This window comes from Pipistrellus hanaki (assembly GCF_964339955.1).
Source record: "Pipistrellus hanaki genome assembly, chromosome: 5".
In the NCBI taxonomy this organism is placed as follows: Eukaryota; Metazoa; Chordata; class Mammalia; order Chiroptera; family Vespertilionidae; genus Pipistrellus; species Pipistrellus hanaki.
The window spans coordinates 36,618,395-36,633,480 of record NC_140507.1 but is presented as its reverse complement, the minus strand read 5'-3'; the positions used below and the strand labels follow the sequence as shown (position 1 = coordinate 36,633,480).

The 15,086-nt window shown below is 41.6% G+C and overlaps 1 protein-coding gene across 1 annotated transcript in view; it reads left to right on the top strand.

The window, feature by feature from the left end:
* The first annotated feature begins 229 nt into the window (after nt 1-229).
* ANKRD50 (ankyrin repeat domain containing 50) overlaps nt 230-15,086 on the top strand; it is a 28,080-nt gene continuing 13,223 nt past the window's right edge. Inside the window, exons 1-2 of the mRNA XM_084886332.1 lie at nt 230-500; nt 2,172-3,041. Of these exons, the coding sequence (XP_084742458.1) occupies nt 2,497-3,041 (545 nt within the window). The 5' untranslated portion in view covers nt 230-500; nt 2,172-2,496. The remainder of the gene's footprint in view (nt 501-2,171; nt 3,042-15,086) is intronic.

Here is a 15,086-nt window from a genome sequence, read left to right as displayed (position 1 = left end):
CAGGCCCGCCGGTGGGGGAGGGGCGGGGCAGGGGCGGGGCCAGCAGCGGCCGGAGGGCGGGGCCGGAGCGGTGGGCGGGGACTGGGCGGGGAGGGGGCGGAGCCTGCGGTGGAGACAGAGGCCGACGGAGGCGGGTCCTGATCGGTGGGCGGGGCCTGGTGGGCAGGGGTGGGGCCTGGGCGGGGAGGGGAGGGGTCTGGGCGGGGATGGGCGGGGCCGGCCGGGCCGGGGCTGCTGGAGACAGTCACTGCCCTGGCGGCGGCGGCGGCGGTTGGCCGTTGGGGGCTGGGAGGAGCGGGACCCTGGCCGGCGGCGCAGCTGGAGGAGCTGGCAGCGGCCGGGGCCAAGCGGAGGATCCGGCGCGGGCGGGGAGCGCGCCCCAGGCCGGGCGGAGCCCGCGGCTGCAGCGGGAGAGCCGGGCGTGCTGGCCTCGGCGGCGTCTCCGAGAAGCAAGTGTCTGAGGCTGAGATTCGGCGGCGGCGGCGGCGGCCGGGGCGGAGGTAACCGAGGGCGGCGGCGGCGGCGGCGGCGGCGGTGCAGGCGAGGCTCCTCCGCGGGTCGGAAGCCGCGGGGGCTGCGGCCGGGGCTCGGATCGGACTCGCCCACGCGCTTTCCAGGCTGGGACCCCGGCCGGCGCGGACCCCCTCGTTGCGCGGAGGGCCGGCCGGGCGGGCGGGCGGGCGGGGGGCGCGATCGGCGCGCGGGTCGGGGGCGCAGAGCGGGGGCGCGGATCCGGAGGCGACCCCTCCTCGGCAGGGATTGACAAGGACGTGGGGCACCCCTCCCCCTTCGAAGAAGACACACCCCAATCTCAGGGCGGGGCGGGCTGCCCAGGATTTCCCAGCCGGTGCGAGGGAAGACCTCCCCGAGGAGGCTGCACCCCGGTCTGCACCCCCCCCCCCATTGCACCCCCCAACCCACCGAGGCGGCCCCCTGGGCTCTCTGGGGCTGCACAGACGGAGGTGGCTCTGTCGCCGGGAATCCCGGAATTCCTTTTGTCTCTCCGCCACCGAAACCAGCGGCCGGAACTGGAGGCAAACACCCACCGCCGGCGCTGGGGCTCTCCACTCCCCGTCCCCTTTCTGCCCGGGAAGGAATCCTCTCCCCGGCAGCCGGTCCTCGTCCGCGGGAGAGCGGGCTGCCCTCCTCGCCCCCATCCGAAACCTTCCTCTTTGGCACGGAGCGAGGAGAGACTCACGTTGTACCTGAGTTTGGATTTATCATTCATGTGAGATCATCCCCCTCCGCCCCTCTTTTTTTTTCTTTCTTCTCTTTAACCCTTTGCCATCCGGCCTCCGCCTTGGTATACATGCCCCAGGATTTTGCAAACTTATCAACAAAGAAGTGTGGCTAGTCGAGTCAACAGAGTCCTTGGCTGGGCTGGGCTGGGCTGGGCTGTGCACGTTCATAGAGCTTCCTTAACCGGTGCCGTTCTGACCGAGCTAGTGGAAAGGTCTTTTTGGCTAAGGCTTAAGGATGTTCCTCTGTGTGCAGTCCTCTTTTTTTTTTTTTCCGCCCCTCTTCTAACCTTTTACAAATCTAGGGTAACGATTAGAATGTAGGTCTTTGGAAAGCATGACCACAGTGGAAGAAAAAAATACAGAAGGAAAACATGTAATCATTTTTTTAGGGTCATTGTCCCAACTTTCTGAAAGTGCCAATCATGAAAATGTGGGTTTTTGGGGATTAACTGGTAAATTGCATCCTTTGATGAGTAAGCTTTGAACCTATATTTTGCACGGAGATATGTTTGTCTTGTTTTATTTCGTTTACTTGTGGAAATTGTCGATTACCCAAACACCTTATAAGAGGAACCCATGAACAAGTTCATTAAGAATTTGTCTTGGAAAATGCATTTTATGAAATGCTTTGAAATCAGAGGGGTTAACAGTGGCTTGTCATTTATGCCATGTAAGAGACCACAGCCTACACAGTTGCGTCCCTGGCAGTGGTCCCTGTGCCTGTAAGTGGCGGGATCTAGCAGTCTTAGGGGGGCTGTTCTTCAACAAGAAGTGTAGCACTACCTACCTGCCGGATAACTATCATCTCTGATGACATTTACTGTAATGGGCACCTTTTCTGACCCGGTTCTCAGATACAGAATTAACAGTTTGAATCTGGAGAACATTCTGTACAAATTGAAAGACTGGGCTTTCTCTTTCGTTTTCCAGATGTATGGTCTCAGGTGCATGCTTGAAGGATCTACCATCACATAAACTCGCTTGTAACCATGGAGCCACGTGACCCATCAAGATATAGAAAAAGCGCTGCTGAGCTTGGGAACCAGGCACGTGTTCAGCAGTTCAACAATTAAACTAGCATATTCTCTGCTGACAATCAAGAATCAAGAGCCAAGTCAAGTCCTGCGCATTCTGTTGACAGATGGACTCTGTGGCTGTTGAATTTTACCGTAACTGGTGACTCTTGTCATTCCAAGTCAGCTCCTCACGCCAGTTGCGTCCTAGGGGATGCAAAGACCTGTGTTGATGTATCCTGATGTTAGCAAAAGTTGAAGATAAGAAGCCTATTATGACTAATCCTTGGGAAGAGAAAGTCTGCAAAATGGCCCAGACGAGTTTACTGCAGGGGAAGCAGTTTTACTGTAGGGAGTGGGTTTTCCACAAGCTTCAGCATTGCCTCCAGGAGAAAACTAACTGCTGCAACAGCACTGTCAACACGCCGCCCCTCCTGGTGAATTCTGGGAGCACTGCTGGTGTTGTTTCTGGAAAAGGCGCTGCCTGGGGTGTGCTATTGGTAGGAGGGCCTGGCAGTGGCAAGACAGCCCTGTGTACTGAGCTCCTGTGGCCAAGTTCACCTACAGGCTTGCAAAGAGGTCTACATCGCCAGGCTCTGGCCTTCCATTTCTGCAAAGCCCAGGACTCGGACACGCTGTGTGTGGGCGGGTTTGTTAGAGGGCTTGTTGCCCAGATTTGCCACAGTGGGCTGCTCCAAGGATATGAGGACAAGCTAAGGGACCCAGCCATCCAGAGCCTCTTGCAGCCCGGGGAATGTGAGAGGAACCCAGCAGAAGCATTTAAAAGGTAACAAGTCAACTTACCATGCCTGTCATGTTCTAGTGGATGTAAAGACCTGTACTGATGTGTTCTGCTGTTAGAATAAGAATGTCATGGTGTTCTAGTTTCTATACAAAAATGAACATTAAATTTTTTAAATTATCCTAATTTTTGTATAAAAAATTTCATGAAGTACCTGTACTTCTGCTAATTTGGGGGTAATCTGTGGTTGTGAGTGAACATGTTTATCTGAATATTGAAGGGAACAAAATTTAGGCTCTGTTTGCACAGGATATGGATTAAAAATGTCTTTTATAACAGAATTCGAAGCACTGAGAAACATTGTTTTTCAAATGTATGCCAAATATTTATTTGCTTTTCTAATATTACTTATCGTTGATAAGGGATATCTGTTCTTATGGTCGTGAAGAACATATAGCTACTGGAAACTGGTAAACTATACCTGGTTCTGAGTTTAAAGGAATTCTCAGCATAGAATCTACTGTCTTCTTTGTTTACAGTATTATCCCTTTAAATAAGAAAAGTTCTCTTAGAAAGAAACCATTGAGAATCTGAAGAAAATTTGCTAATATGTTTTGCAAGTAAACAAAAAGTTGACTGATGAAATATGTGATCTTTATAAAATAATGGAAATTTGTCATCATTTTTAATACTTTTAGTGAGTGATACAAAGAAAACCCCAACACACCCAAAAAACAATTGTAAGTTGTTTTTCAGAGTGATTCCAGATCCAAAATGTTTAAAAACAATGATTACTTGAAAATTTTTTTGCATATCACCCCTCTCCTCATTGTAAAAGAGGCAAATAGTGATCCTGTGCTTGCTATTACTGCCTCCCTGCTGTTTAGTCATTTGGCCATATACTTTTATTACTTACACAATAAGTAGTTCTTAGCTGGCAAAGTTTGTTTCCCAAAGACAGGTATACTCTGCACTGAAAGTTAGTGTGCGTGTGTGTGTGTGTGTGTGTGTGTGTGTGTGTGTGGACTCATTTGAGCAGGCTTTGAATTGCTGTGAAAGTGATTTTGTTCTTTTGATGTCCTCAGATCTAATAGTATGAAATCTATTGAAAATAAGAATAGTAGCAAGTATTTTGTGTGAGTAGCTGTTGAAGTGCTATACCAATATTAAATCCTTCAATATTCATAACAGCCCTGTGAGGTAGATACGGTTATTAGTCCCATTTCATAGATAAGGAAACTGGCACAGCCTAAGTAACTTGTACAAGGTGACAGGCTAGGAAAGGGCTGAGCTGGGATATGAAAGACGTGTGTATGTGTACAGGTTTGTAATCATAGACATCCTTTGGAGGACTTATGGGGAAGAGGAATAGTTTTGAAGTTTGTGGAGAATGGATGTTTGTCACAGTTGTGGTTTGAGTGTAGTTTTCAGATTACCCATATATGTGATCAGTAGTTAGTCTGGAATGATCGTTATGAATAGAGGCACACAGTTCCAACAGGTGAGAGGTTTATGAAATTCAGCCAAAGGGCTGTGTCTTTGAGAAGTGTGATATTCTTGTAGACCTTTTAATGTATAAGTGCTATCCAATCAAATCTATTATCTTTTGCTGCTAGCAATCAAAGTCTGGGTTAAAACTATTATATCATTCATAAATCAATGAGGAAATCGGCTAGCACAAACATGAGATGCCAGGTTTGATGGACAATGTTTAACATGGACTCACTATGTTTATATGGAAGTAATAATCTAGGCTTTATTATAAAACTTTACTTTTTAAGAGACTTCAAGCCTCTGTACATAAACAACTCTTCTCTTGACTTAATGCTTTTTCTGAAGACACTATCACTAGTTGAAGAGGAGCTGAATTTGCATTTCATGTAAGTCATTTCAGAAGCTATTATATTTGGATTTATTGACACCTTAGAAAATCAGTTTTAGAGTATAGTCTAACTAAATTTAACTTAGCCTAACTAAATACCTATAATTTATTTTATTGGAATTCATATTAACCTTCTGATACTTTTAAATATCTGAAATCATGTCTGATAACTGTATATTTTTATATATTCTGATCCTGAGCAGATCTTTATTGTATTACAGATTTTCCTGGAAAACATCCTTCTACTCAGAGTATCCTCTTATTTTTGTTTTCCTGTGTGAATTTTAGTGACTAGCTAATTGGAGAGAAATGAACAGCTGGAGCTGTGTGTAAAATCCACACCAGTACGGACTATCTGATTGGCCGAAGGAGCGAATGAACGCTTTGTATTCCTAGTCTGTATTTTGGTAGAGAAAACCTAGTGTTTCTACTTGGGCCATTGGGATGCTCTAACTTAATCTCCTACTAGATCTTTCAGAAACCTGAGTCACTTTTTTTTTTTTTTTTTATCATTAAAGTAATCAACCATTCAATAAATTAGGTAATTTTAGTATTGGAACAACTGTTTCTGATAATTCATTAGATATATACTTCCTCTATGATTAAGAGGCTGTAATATAATCATAGTCAAATGTAAAAATGAGAACACAATTCAAAGTTAAAAGAAATATTTTTGCATAATCTATGGCAGTGGTCAGCAAACTCATTAGTCAACAGAGCCAAATATCAACAGTACAACGAGAGCCGAAAACTGACTTCTGTGTATGGGTCACGAAGTTTCAATCACACTGTATGTGGGTGTGTGGTATTTTGTGGAAGAGCCACACTAAAGGGGCCGAAGAGCCACATGTGGCTCTCGAGTTTGCCGACCACTGGTCTATGGCATTAGATTACATGTGTCAAACACAAGGCCCGCGGGCCAAATCCGGCCGGCCAGGCCTTGCAATGTGGCCCGCACCGCGCTGTCATCACTGCACTCCGCTGTCAGTTTATGACATTGTCAGATTATGACTGTTCAGTAAACCATTCGGCCCGAGATTTAGGCTGGATTTTAGATTTTGGCCCCTTCTCTGATTGAGTTCGACACCCCTACATTAGATGGTTGCAGGCCTCTACTTTTGGACAGATAGTCAAGGTTTTATTGTAGGTTCCGTTAGTGACTGCAACTGACTTGTTAAATAGGTCCTTCAGAGAATTTTAATCGGAATGCATTTTATTTAGGCCAGAAGTAATTCAACAAGTAGACAATGGGGAGAAGATCATTTGATCATTGTTCTCAAGGAGTTAACAGTATTTTGTGGGAGATGGAGATGCAAGTAGCTAAATATAAGAAGAGGAGAGAGGCACCTGAGTTAGGGAATAAGGGGGTGGAGCAGTGGTTTCAGGTCCTGTACCTGGTTTAGAAGCACAAGTGAAGATGGTTATTTAATTCATTCAACCATGAACTCCTTTTTGAACCTGCTGTCCCTATTGTCATGCCTTGAAGCCAAGGATCTTTTTGGAGATCTAGATGCATGTGTCCTGTTATTTGTTTAACAATCTGCAAGACCAGGTTGAGTTTTCTGTGTATGATGTCAATTTTCCCCATGTTGAGTACAAGATTGTCCTCTGTGTGATATTAGGAATGGCTTGTTAGGATAGGAAACTGGAAGTCTGAACTCTGTTTTTTATCTTAAATAGGAATCTTTAAATGGTGGAATCTTTTCCATTCATCTTCTTCCTGAACACTTATACTTATTCCTGGATACCTCTTTAGGTTTTAAATTCATTTGTAGTTATTTATGCATGTATCTTCTGTTATTTCTTCTATTTGGCAGATGCTTCTTCATCACATTATTCATGACTGATTAATTTTTCATATTTACCATTGTGCTTTGAACAGCACTTTTCATATAGTAATTGCTAAATGATTATCATTTGAATGACTAAATCATGCTACTTACCTGTCTAGAATATGTTTGAATCTAATTGAAGGACCGCTGGAAGCTCTTAAATATGAAAGGAAATTGAAATGTTTTATCACTTAGGTCAGTTTTCAATGCAGACCAGAGTGGTGTAGTGATTATTAATTTATTAACCTGCTGTCTGCTCCTTAGCACGTGTGCATATGGCATCGTTCCAGATAGTTTTAAGTGGCCAGATGTCTATCTTCTGTCTCTACTGGCTCCAGGTATTTTTGGCAAACTCAATAAAGGGTTGAAGAACAGAATGGGACTAGGATGGGTGCTTCCTTCTTAACCTCACTGGTGGGGCATTTTCAAGGCAAAATATTCCCTTTTAATGATCTGCCTTATATTACTAATACTATTTATGATAACTGTTATCCATTCTTAAATAATGTCAGATCAAAAGATCTTGTGAAAGTGTCCTCACTGTTCCCATTTTGAATAAAATAAATGAATAAATATAATTTTCATAATCAAAATCCCACTCTTCCTTTAGTCTAAGTTTGTCACTTTTTAGTGAAATGTCTGTTGTTTCCAACATTTAACTGTTAAACTTATTTTAAGATGGACTTTCATTTATTCAGACTCTTCTTTCTCTTCCTAAAATCTTCCCTTTCTTCACTGGATGGGCTTTCTCGTTTATGCTTCATGTCTAAGTGCTGCTTCCTTTGGTCCCTGGTACTCTATCCTTCACTGAACCAGTCCTCAACCTTTATTAATCATGTCTGCATTATAATGGCACAACATATTGCTCCATACTTACACCGTGTAATGTTAGCCACATTCTTAGTTCTGCTTGGCCATGCTTTTATTTGTGTGCTTTTCAATAACTCAGATTTTTTTTTAGACTAGAGAGAGTAAAGTGGTGCCCTACAGGGTGAGTATGTTTTTCACCCAATTCAGGAAATTTTGACAATATTAGGCTCTAATTTCTTTGGAGCAATAATCTGGTTGAGCTGAGTTAGCTGCTGTCTGTAGATGGGTTTATACACTAATCTGATCCAGTCTTCCCTCACCACCCGTCATTCTATCCAAGGCCATTTCATTTGTTTGCATGTGCCAGCCTGGCTCCAATAGGCGTTTTCAAATAGGAACTTGTTTCCTGTTCCTTTGTAAAAAAGAAACACTATATGTTTATCTCCCCCTAAATTTGCCTTCATTTATCACAAATTTGTATATACAAGTGCTTCTTCCCTATCACCTTGCTTCCTAACTTACTGAGACCTGACTTCTCTCTTAAACATGCACAGAAAGTTGTTTAGGTATAGTGGCTTCTGAACTTACTGCTCTATCTTTAGCCTTAGATGCTACTTTTCATTATTATCTGTACTTGGTTCCTTTCAGAATCCCCTATCCAACTGTGTTCGTTAGTGGTTGTTCCTCTGGATTGTGCCTGGGTGTTTGCCCAGCAAAACTTAGATCTTCTCTCCTCACACTCATTCCTTCAAACATTGTATTTACTTACATGGATACCAATGCTTGTATCTATTAAGATAGCAATCAAAGCTGCATCAGCAGCCTTTATCTTCACTCTGATTAATATATATCTTTCTACTGGAGTGTCCCTCAAGTACCTTCCAGTATTCAAATCAGCATCTCTTTCAGCATTTCTGTTCATTGACTCATTCATTCATTGCTTAAATAAACATGCAGTTCCTTCTATGTGCTCAATATGTGCGGAGTGACAGGGCTAAGGAGGTGAGCCAAACAGGACACTGAATTAAGTGTGTGTTTGGAGGGGGGTGGGGGGGAGACAGGGATTGCACTAAATAAGAAATTACAGATATAAAAATTCAGCTTCAATACATGCTAAGAAGAAAGGATGATTTAAAAACATGTTATGAAGCTTGATCATTCCTGGGAATTCTGGGAAAACTAATTATCAAAGTTGTTTCATAATTATTCTTATTTTTAGACCCTTTCTCCCTAAAAGTGTGATCTTAAGATGAACATGTTGGCAACTCCTGGGAGGTAATAAGAAATGCAGAATCACAGGTCTACTGACTGAACCTGCAGCCTCCGTTTCCAAGTGAACCCTGTGCCCTGACGTTTGAGAAGCATTACCCTGGCCTAGATGTTCGGGTGTTCTCTATTTTCTGTTATATTAAATCATAAAGTATTTAATCTTTTTCCTGGAACGTTTCTTGAATTTTTACCCTAATCTAGAATGTTTATTCATCTCCTCCTACTGGGTCTACTTAACGTTAGCCCCTCTTTATTCTGATTCACTTGGTTCCAGTTGGACAATTAAGCACAGTGAAGCAGTGCTTTCTTTAGGTCATTCCTCCGAGCCTGTGATAATCTGCACAAGTTCAAATTTCTCTGTCTGGCTTTAAAAGCTCTTGATAATTTGGTTCTGCTCCATCTAAAGTGTGTATCATGTTTCCAAACTTCATCAAAGCACATTAAGCTCACTTATTCTTTCAAGAAATATTTCTAAGCATCGGAGATAGTATTAAGTTGATAGGGAGATATGACTAAATAAGGATATTCTTATTTTTCTTACTGGTTAGTAAGACCTTCATATATTGTAAGGATTTGGCCTTTAATTTTGTTACATAGGTTGCAGATTTTTTGGTTTGTTTTTTAGACCTTCACTTTGTTTTTAGCAATTTTGTTTTCTTAAAAGAGTTTTATGAAATAGAATGGTTTTCATACAGTAAAATAATTTGGTTTTATGAAGTAAATACCTAAATACTTACTTTTCTGTCCTTAAAAAATCTTTAAAGTGTATTCTGATTTGTGGCCTGACTTTACCCTCTAGTTGATCTAATGATGTCTCTGACCACATATAATTGTCTTAAATTTCAAACCACTTTCTTTCATGTCCTAATCTCAGAAATACTGCTAGTGTCATTTTTCTATTATATCCATGTATAACTAGTCTTTTATTATAAAATACACTTTGAAAATGTTCATGTAATTGCTTAATTAAGATAAGCATTAGTTAAGAGTACTAATTATGTCTTACTTGTGGTTATCTTGAAAAAGGATTTGGAGCTTTCCAGAAACTGGTGACCTTTTACAATTCTGACTCATTTGCATATGTAGAAACTAGTGCTTGGACTCGTTTTCCTTTGTTTTCATGGGCTCCACGCACCCTTGCTCTTTGCCATGCGCTATTGCTGGTCCTTGTGCAGAGAACTGTGCTGCTCTGGCTTTTTGTTTGGGCTCAGCCATGTGGTTTCCTTTGGCCAGTGGGATGGTAGCAGACAAGACTCAAACAGGTTTAACATGCGAATGTGAGTGGTTGGGCCTGACCTCTGTGTTGCCATCATGTGAGGGGATATGTTCTGGCGAGCTTGTTGGATAAGAAGGAGGAGGAGAGCATGTGGAGCAGACAAGACCCATCCTGCAGCCTGCCTCCAAGTCTAGAGCAGATCAACAACAGACACAGGAGAGAGCACAAATGATTGTTATTTTAAGTTAAGCCTCTGAGTATTGGGATGGTTTGTGATATAACAATAATGTGGAAAAAAATTAACAATACAGAACCTAAGGAAATAATATTTTAAATGGGAAATCATTAATTTTCACAAAAAATGTAGGAGTCCTCATTGATTCCTCAATTTTCCTCACAGCATTGATTCATCAGCTACCTTTGTTCTGTCCTGAGATAAAACAAATACTTCCACTCTTCTCCATCTCCTGTGGCTGCTGCTCCTGTGATCTCTTGCCTAGACTCCTGCAGTGGCTCCCATTTGGTCTTCTTGTTGCTATTGTCCCTCTTCACAGAGCAGCCAGAGGAATAGGTCATGTTACCTCCCAGGCTTACACTTGCCCGCAGCTTCTCACTGCCTTTAGAGCAGTCTGAGCTTCCCGGTGTCCAGGCCTTGCCTAGCCTTTGACCTCAGCTTGTACCCTTCCACCTTGTTCATCGCTGCTCATCCACTCTGCCCTTATTCTGTTCTGAAGTAGATCAAGTTCTGGCTGGCAGATTTTTGTGTGGCTACTTGCTCTGTTATCACTTGGGTGTGTCAACTTTATTATTACCTCCGCAGACAGCTTCCCTGTCCACTGAGTCTTTGGAATACTCCATACCTGGTCATTTTTTTAAATCACATCAGCGCACTTTGTTTTCTTTGTTCCTTAATTTTCAGTGTCTTTCATGATTTGGAATTATTTTCCGCATTTGTTTAATTGGACTTCCTACCTGTTTATGGGAATGAGCAGAATATTTGCCTGTCTGTCCCTTTGTATCTCCAGGGTTTAGAATATGGTAGAGACAAAGTTTAATTTAAAACATGATGATTTGTCCCATTGATAACTTGTATTTTATCATTTAAAATTCATATTCACTTAGAAAGGAGAAAAAACTTTTGTAGCTTCAGTCTCAGTTACTATGTTTGTTAAATTGTTTCTTTAGAGAGAGAAGCAGCTTGCAAATCATGGACTTCGCAGGAATTGAAAGGGTAACACTAATGGCACCAATGGGGAAGAAACGGTTGTAGAAAACTTTAGTTTATGGGACTTAGGAATTGTTCCACCCCAAAGTGTTTCAGTTAGTCAGGAAAGCAAATAAATAGGAAAAACAAACAAACACCATTTTATCACATTTCTTTAAGTCTGGATTTTCTGTTTTGTTTTAAAGAAAAATAATCCACATTACAAGTCCCCAGTCCTCTTACTAATTCTGACCTACTCACTCCTGATATATGGTCCCTGCTGTGGATTTGCGTGTGGTTTGGTAGTCTCTGCAGTTTGAGTACACTGGGAGACCTGTGTGTTGACACACATACTTGTAATCTGCTCCTGTTTTGTATGATTTCATATCAGTAGTTCTCAAACCTTTTTATTATAGGTGCCATTTACACTCTTAAAAGCTATTTAGGATCTCAAAGAACTTTGTTTTGGGAGGTTATATCTATCAATATATGCTTATTTGAAATTTAAACAAATTTAAAATGTGTATTAATACAGTTAATAACTATAAATTTATTACACATTAACATAAATAATATTTAATAAAAGAGAAATATCTTGCCCAAGACAAAAGAACACTTAAGAGTGGTATTGTTTTGCTTTTTTTGGCAAATCTTTTTAATATTAGGCAAAATAAAGACATCTGGAGCATCATAACTACTTCTGCGTGCAGCCTCTGGAAAACTCATTATGTTCTTGAGAGAGAACCGGAGTGAAAAAGGCAGATAACATCTTAGGTTTATTGTGACTCTGAAAGGGTCCAGAGAGTAGGAGACTCCTGGGACCCCCAGCCCACACTTTGAAAACCACTATTCTGTGTGAATGGTGTCTATTCTGCAACATGTTGTGCCTAATACTGTTCCTGTGTATTTACCCATGTTGTTACCTGTGGGTCTGGTAATTCCTGTTAACTGCTACCGTTGTATGTAATTCACTTGTTGTTGTCATATTGATACTCATTTAAGATGTATTTAGCTTTTTTAGCTTTACAACAGTGCTGCTGAGAACATGTTTGGGTGTCCTCATGGTTACATTCTAGGGGCAGTGAAAACTGACTCCAAGTTGCATACTCACAAGTGAAATTTTGGATGATATGGTGGTATGTTTATCTTCAACTCTGAGACAATACCAAATCCCCATTTAAATTATATCAGCTTACATCACTGTAGTAGAGTGTACTTGGATTTACACATTCTACTTAGGTCACCAACACTTGCTCTGTTGTCAAAGTTCTTTATGTTTTGTAAAGTAAGTATGAAATGGTATCTCATTATTTTAAATATTTCTGACCCTGTGGCTGTAAAAATAAGTATAGGCAAGTATATCAGTCTTTTTCTATATAATTTCCTTTATGGATTAGCCTTTTTGGGTCTTAATATTTTAAAACTTGTTTTCTCCTGATCCAGCAACATTTGTTAATTGGCTGGCTCATCTTTCACTATTAATTTGTAATACTACCACAGTAAGACACACACACACACACACACACACACACACACACAAACATATGTATATATGTATGTATTTCTGAGTTTTGAATTCTACTTCGGTTTATTCATTCATTCATTGGTTTACCAAATATAATTACCAGGAATATACCAGATGCTATTAGTACTGGGCTATGTTAGCAAATAAAAGTTGCAAGTGTAATCTGTGTTTGTGAGAATTTTAGGGTTGGTGTGTGTGGTTGGTAGAAAAATGAAAACTTAGCATATCATTGGCAAGCAGTGCTATGTGGAAGACGAAGGTAGAGTAAGGAGGAGAGGCCTGAGGTGCTGGCAAGGCTGGGTAAAAGGGGGTGCCGTTTAAGTAGGAGGGGTCAGGGTGCTTTGAAGGAAGTCCCTGGCAAGAGCATTCCAGTCCTGTGGTTGGGAGTTGGCTTAATATTATCCAGGGCAAACAAGGAGAGCCTGTGTGGCTGAAACAAAGTAAACAGGGCTGAGGAGAGGAGACAGTAGCAAAGTAGTTAGGAGCCATCCAGTGCATGGACTTGGAGGCTGTGGTAAGGACTTCCATTTTTATTTTCACTGAGAAGATGGGAAGGAGGCCATTAAAATTTTTAAACAGAAGAGTGACATAATCTGATTTAAGAATTTAGGGCTCACACTGGGTACTGTGCAGAGACCCATGGTGGGGAAGGTGGAAGCAAGGACACCAGGAGATGGCTGGCTGGTGCTTGAACTTGGGCGAAGAGGTGGAGGTAAGCAGGAGTGTTGTTCTTTTATTTTTTCTGTCTAACAAGTTTTGATTCTATGTGAGCCAGTGTGCAGATGATGGTGGATTTCCAGACAATGTCTTTTCATCAGAAAAGGTTCCCCTTTCTTCCGATGGCAGACAGGCTGAGGGGACGATATAGTCAGGATCAAGCTAGGCCGGTGGTCGGCAAACTGCGGCTTGCGAGCCACATGTGGCTCTTTGGCCCCTAGTATTTTTAGCAAAGGCCAGTTTAGAAGTTCCCTAATTAAGTTAATAACAATGTACCTACCTATATAGTTTAACTTTAAAAAAATTGGCTCTCCAAAGAAATTTCAATCGTTGTACTGTTGATATTTGGCTCTGTTGACTAATGAGTTTGCCGACCACTGAGCTAGGCCAGTGGTGCCTTTGTGGTTTTAGTGAGATCACTGGCTTATTTCTGTCCTTTTGGTGTGGTCCTTCTGAGTTTGAGAGTTCTAAAGAGACTATTGATAATTCATTTCTTCCCCCACAAATATTTGTCCACTGACATTAATCATAAAATTATTATAACAAAATTATTAGGAACATCTACCATCTACTAATTTTCTGGAATTTCAGTATTGAGGCAAGTGACTTTTAGTACAGAATCTGTGGCAAACAGACATGAATGTTCAATGCTCTCAGAAAAGTAAAATTTGAGAAGTATTGTAGTATATTCAGTTAGAAGATCTTAAAATATATAATATTGCTTTTCCTATGAACATATCAATTTAAATGCTAAAAAAAATTAGCCACTTACTAATTTAGTCAGGTTGCTCTAAGAACTTAACTGTTTAATTGGACCTTAAGCTCATAATATATATATAACTTTTTGATATTTTCCTAAGCAGTTTAGCATAATAATTAAGAAGAGGAACTTTGAAACTTATCAAATTCTATTCCCACTCTGCCACTTACTACTTGTTTCACTTTGCAATCTACTTTCCTCTGTACCTTTGTATCTTCATCTGTAAAATAGAAATGGTAATAGTATCTATTATAGGCTTGCTGTGGGAGATAAATTGATAAATCCATAAAGATTAGTTAGCATCATGCTTCATTCTTAGTAAGCACTCAGTAAATGTTAGGCTTACTATGTTTATTTCCCATTTTTGTATTTTAAATATTTGGCTTCCCAAATAAAACAAACATACATTGTATATAAACTAGAGGCCCGATGCATGAATATTTGTGCAAGCACAGGCCTTCCTTCCCCTGGCTGCTGGCACCGCCTTTGCTCTGCCGGAACCGCCTTTTTTGCCTTCCCATGCTGCCCAGAGGCCCGGAGAGGCTGGGGCAATACAGAATGCCTGCGTTGTCGCTATGGCGATGACACTAGCATCCCACCTGGCCCCTTGGCGCCTGTATCTGCAAATTATCCTTCCATATTTATTGGGTTAATTTGCATACTCACTCCTGATTGACTGGTGGGCATCATGAAGGTACGGTCAATTTGCATCTTAATCTTTTATTAGTGTAGATATATATATATTTGGTTCAAAAGACAGATGCAGTCAAAACTGGTTTGGCTTAGTGGGTAGAGCGTTGGCCTGCGGACTGAAAGGTCCCAGGTTCTATTCCAGTCAAGGGCACGTACCTTGGTTGTGGGCACATCCCCAGTAG